The following is a 5157-nucleotide window of genomic DNA, read 5'->3' on the forward strand; positions in this document are numbered from 1 at the left end:
CAAAACTGAACTCTTGGGACTTCATCAAGATAAAAAGCTTCTGCACGGCAATGGAAACAACCAAGAAAACTAATAGGCAACCGACAGAATGGGAAAAGATAGTTGCAAATGACATATCAGATAAAGGGCTAGTATCTAAAATATACAAGGAACTCACCAAACTTCACACCCACAAAACAAATAATCCAGTGAAGAAATGGGCAGAAGACATGAACAGACACTTCTCCAAAGAGGACATCCAGATGGCCTACAGGCACATGAAACAATGCTCAACATCACTCACCATCAGGGAAACACAAGTCAAAACCACACTGAGATACCACCTCACACTAGTCAGAGTGGCTAAAATGAGCATCTCTCCTTCTATTTTGAATGAGAGCCTTGCTGGATAAAGATACTTGACTGCATACTTTTTGTATTAAGCACATTGACTATTTCCTGCCACTCCCTCTGGCCTGCCAAGTTTCTGTGGATAGGTCTGCTACTATCTTTACATTTCAACCCTTATATTTGAAGGCCTGTTTGTCCCTAGCTGCTTTCAGAATTCTCTCTTTATCTTTATATTTTGCCAGTTTCACTATGATATGCCTTGGAGACCTATTCTTGTTAAATCTGAAGGGAGTTCTCTGTGCCTCTTGGGTTCGGATGTCTGCTCCTTCCCTAAATTAGAGTAGTTTTCAGCTATAATTTGTTCAAATAAACCTTCTGCCCCTTTCTCTCTCTCTTCCTATTCTGGAACTCCTATGATACAGATATTATTACTTTCACTGAATCACTTAGTTCTCTAATTCTACCCTTGTGATCTAGTATTTTCTTATATCTCTCTTTCCCCAGCGTCATCATTTCCCATAATTTTATCTTCTATTTCACTTAATCTCCCCTCTACTTCCTCCGTCCTTGATTTCACTGCATCTAGTTTATTTTGCCCTTCATTTACATCATTTCTTAATTCGTTGTGACTATTCCTTGGTTCCCTGATCTCTGAAGCAATAGATTCTCTGCTGTGTCCTGTGCTTTTTAGAAGCCCAGCTATTAATCTTATGACTATAATTCTAAATTCTTCTTCAGATATATTGCTTGTATCTGTTTTGAGCAATTCTTCCTGGAATTTCTTTTGAGGAGAATTCTTCTGTTTCATCATTTTGGCTAATATTCTGTCCTGTATGTGTTTTAATACTGTGTCCTGCACTTGTGAGCTCTTTTATATTAAAAAATGGTCACACACTGTCCAGGGCCTGGCCCTTCAGGAGGTGTTCTTGGAGTGTGTTTCATGCTCTCTGTTGTTATGATTCTGGTTGCTTTATCTCTCTACTCATAATGGTGGTTTGGGTCTTTTACCAGGTGTGTTTTGATTTGTTCTTTGAAGGAACTCTGGAAAAAAAATTTTTAAAGGGTGAGGTGGTAGAAGAAACCTTATTCCATACACAGATAGAAATGACAAGGGTAGGGAAGGATAAAAAGGAAAAAAATGACAAGGCAGAGAATCAGAGAAACTGATTATAGCTTAATCGAGAGAGAGAAATAAAGAAGAAGGAGATACAGAAGATGTATAAAAAGAATAGATTAAAAATGTCTGCATGGGCTCTTGGGTGACTTAGTCAGTTAACCATCCGACTGTGGCTCAGGTCACGATCTCAGGGTTCATGTGTTTGAGATCTGTGTTGAGCTCTGTGCTGACAGCTCAGAGCCTGGAGCCTGCTTCAGATTCTATGCCGCCCTCTCTCTTTGCCCCTCCCTTGCTTGTGCTTTGTCTCTCTCTGTCTCTCAACAATAAATAAATGTTAAAAAAATTTTTTTACAAATTTATGCTTAAACAAACCAACAACCAGAATAATAAGAATCGAAAAGGGAAAGAATAAGAGGAAGAAAAGGAAGAAGAAAAAATTATGTATATACTGTATACACATATAAAATAAGAATTGACCAAGAATCAACTCAGAAAATGCAAAACCACTGGACTGATATCTGCAGGTGCCTTGGAGCTGGTGGCAGTGCTGGTTTGGAGGAGGGGCTCTATGGTTCCCCAGGTGTCAATCTTGCTCTGGTAAATACAGTCATCAGGTGTAAAGGGGCATGGTTTGGTATAGGCAGATTCTGCCTTCACTATGGGTCCGTTGTCCATACCTTGAAGCCCCACCTTGTTGGTGATGGGGAGAAAAATGGGACACCCCAGTCTCTTTCCACTGGACTAGGTGTCCCAAACCACTGTGTTCAGGCCATCCTCACAGTGTCATGCCAATGCAAGTGGGCTGGTTTGTTGGGTGTCTTAAAGGATCCTGCTCTGTGTGGCCCAGTTCCAGGGATGTGCCACTCCACCCAGCCAGTCAACAAAGGGCCTCTGACTTCTCACAGTGTGACAGGGCTGCGAGCCACCAGTTTGCTTTGCTCCACAGTCTCCTGTGCCTCCCAGGTGCTAGACTAGGATTCAAACCCCAATGTCTTAAAGATCTCACATCCCAGTCCCAGGGTAGAGCCACTCCACCAGCCAACCAACAAAGGTGCCCTGCAGGGTCATTTATCCTTGGAGGCTCTATGACTTCTTCCCACAGCACTAAAGAGAGAGGATTGCTCTCTCCGACTGTGCCTCTCAGCTCAAGAGCCCAAGGCTGGCCTCCTTCCTTCTCAGGCGTGTGAGCAGAGTAGCAGGCCCCAGTCCAGACAAAGCCCTGCAACCATAGCATGAGATAGAACTTGGTTCTTTCTCCATTTTTTTCTGTTCCCCGGTCTGTGGCTTTTCTCTTGTCCAAATTCAATTCTACAATTCCACAGTCTCTCTTTCTCTTCCTTTTGTCTCTCCACTGAAGAGGATTCCCTCCCCTCTGTGTCCACGCCACCCATTTTATCTCTCCCAATTCTCAATCACACACCTATGGCCTGCCAAGTTGTCCCCTTGGGTCGCTGGAGAGGCTCCTGTCACTCGGTAGTCTGGATTCCTGGAATTCCCTGCTTTTTTGCCTCATTACTGCTGTGTTTGAGGGACAAAGGAACGTCTGGTCCCTGTACTTCTCTGCCATGTTGACTCCTGCTGTGTCTACAAGTTTAATGTAAAACTGTTGTAAACCTTCTGCGCTACAGGTGGAAAAAATTACAGGTGAGCCATTCAAAACTGTAAAGGGCTGTATTTTAAAAAATCCTCTGGGCATCCATGTCCTTATCAGTAAACATTTGCCCAAGGACATCTGATTTTTGAAGTTTTTAAAGGACTTCTGTAAACTTTAATAGTCCATACCAGCATATCATACCAACAAAATACTAAAGCAGCTGCATGAGTTTTCTCTTTTTCCAGGTGGCTGACAGCTGTGGAGTTGGGCTAGATATCTTAAACTACATTATATTTACCATGATGAGTTTGTGTGCTCCCTGGCCATAAGGTGGGAGAGAGAAGAAGGGCATAGTCATGCACAGGAGCAACTGGGGCCTTAGTGGGAAGGAAAATGGAAATGTTAACAATGGTGTTTCTTCCAACACTGGGGCATCATGCCTTCTCATCCCAGAGTCTTTGTTGAAGAAATTTCTTTGCTTTTCCTCCCAGGTATGATTGGAGACTGGAAAAATCACATGACTGTTGAGCAGAATGAAAGGTTTGACAAGATTTTTCAAATGAAGATGAAAGATTTTCCCTTGAAGTTCATCTGGGATATGAATGAAGAATAGAATTCTAAGCAATGCAAACTATTTTAAGAAAGCACTCTCAGAAAGAAATATATTCAGTTGTATACTTTCATCTTTGACTATCATTATTATTGAAAAAGTTCAGTGATTAATAAATATGAATATGTGCCTTTACATCATTTGCTGTCTGTAGCCCATTTTCCATTTGCTGAATTCCTCAGTTTCCGATCAGGAGAGGATTCCTCTCTTTATTTTGGTGTATAATCATAGAATCGATTTTATTTTATGTTCAGCAATTCCAAAGCTCTTGAGCAACAAAGGAGATCTTAATATGTGACTAATTTGAAACAATAAAATAAAAGCCTTGTCACTTATAAAAAAAACTACTTGTGGTCTTTCTTCATATTTTAAGAATTTAATTTTTAGGTAATCAAATGAGTCAACTTTTCATTTTATGGTTTCTATGTTTTGGTTCTAATGTAGAATGTTGTTATCACAAGTATTTTGATGTATTCATAAATCTCATTATTTAAACTGAATATTTATATTGTGTTGTAAGGTACCTATTTTTTTCTAACAGAAGAAAATTGGCCCCAAATCATTTAATAAATTGCCATCATTTTCCTACTGATTAAAATAGACATTATCTTGTTCTAAACAATTATACGCACATGAGCTGACTTATATAAAATGATGTATTTTGTGTTGATATACTTTTTTTCATAACTAAGCCATAACTTCTAACATAAACTGTCATAACAAATTTTATTAGAATTTTGTTAAGTATTCTTTTACTCTTAAAAAGCCATTTAAAAACTGACATAGACACTGATTAAGTCTTCCCATTCAGAGATTTCGTGTTCTCTTTCTGGTCATTTGGTGAAGATACATGATCCTTAAATAAGCCTTACTCATTTCTTATAAAGTTTATCCTAATCAGATATAGATGGTATTTGTAGATATTGGGAGGAGGATTTTTTTCTTTTCTCTTTTTTCTTTCTTTCCTGTTTTTTTTTTTTTTTAGAGAAAGAGAAAGCATGAGTAGGGGAGAGGGTTGGAAGTGGGGTGAGAGAGAGAGAGAAAGAGAGAGAGAATCTTAAGCAGGTTCTATGCTCAGCATGGAACCTGATGCAGGGCTCAATCTCACAACCCTGGGATCATGACCTGAACCAAAATCAAGAGTCATTTTCAATGGACTTAGCCATCCAGGTGTCCTGGGGCACCTTTTTAAGTTTTGTACCAGATGTAGATGCTTTAATCACTTTATCATAGTCCTTGGGAGTTCCAAAATTCTTTGTTTTTTGGTCTCCATTCCCCAAAACATTAGATTTTGTCTACTGGAGCTTTTAATAATGCTTCTAGTTTCTGCATTACTCCATAATTTTGTGCCAAAAAGCATGTCTTAAGAAAAAAGTGTCTTAAGAAAAAATACTGATGTAAGGCAAATCCAATTAAAAGGTTACACGAACATTTCCTAGTTCCCAGTCCAGGAAGAGTAATCAATACCTCTTATGAATGACAAGAATGAGTTCTTGATTGTACTAT

General features: G+C 39.3%; 1 protein-coding gene across 3 annotated transcripts in view; it reads left to right on the plus strand.

Moving 5' to 3' along the window:
- Window positions 1–3995, plus strand: part of LOC115297125 (amine sulfotransferase-like) — a 45283-nt gene extending 41288 nt beyond the window's left edge. For all 3 annotated transcript variants that reach the window (XM_029945580.1, XM_029945581.1, XM_029945579.1), the window contains exon 7: window positions 3533–3995. In XM_029945580.1, coding sequence (XP_029801440.1) covers window positions 3533–3654 — 122 coding nt within the window. In that variant the 3' untranslated portion in view covers window positions 3655–3995. The remainder of the gene's footprint in view (window positions 1–3532) is intronic.
- The last annotated feature ends 1162 nt before the right edge of the window (window positions 3996–5157 follow it).

This window comes from Suricata suricatta, chromosome 7, assembly GCF_006229205.1.
Source record: "Suricata suricatta isolate VVHF042 chromosome 7, meerkat_22Aug2017_6uvM2_HiC, whole genome shotgun sequence".
Lineage (NCBI taxonomy): Eukaryota > Metazoa > Chordata > Mammalia > Carnivora > Herpestidae > Suricata > Suricata suricatta.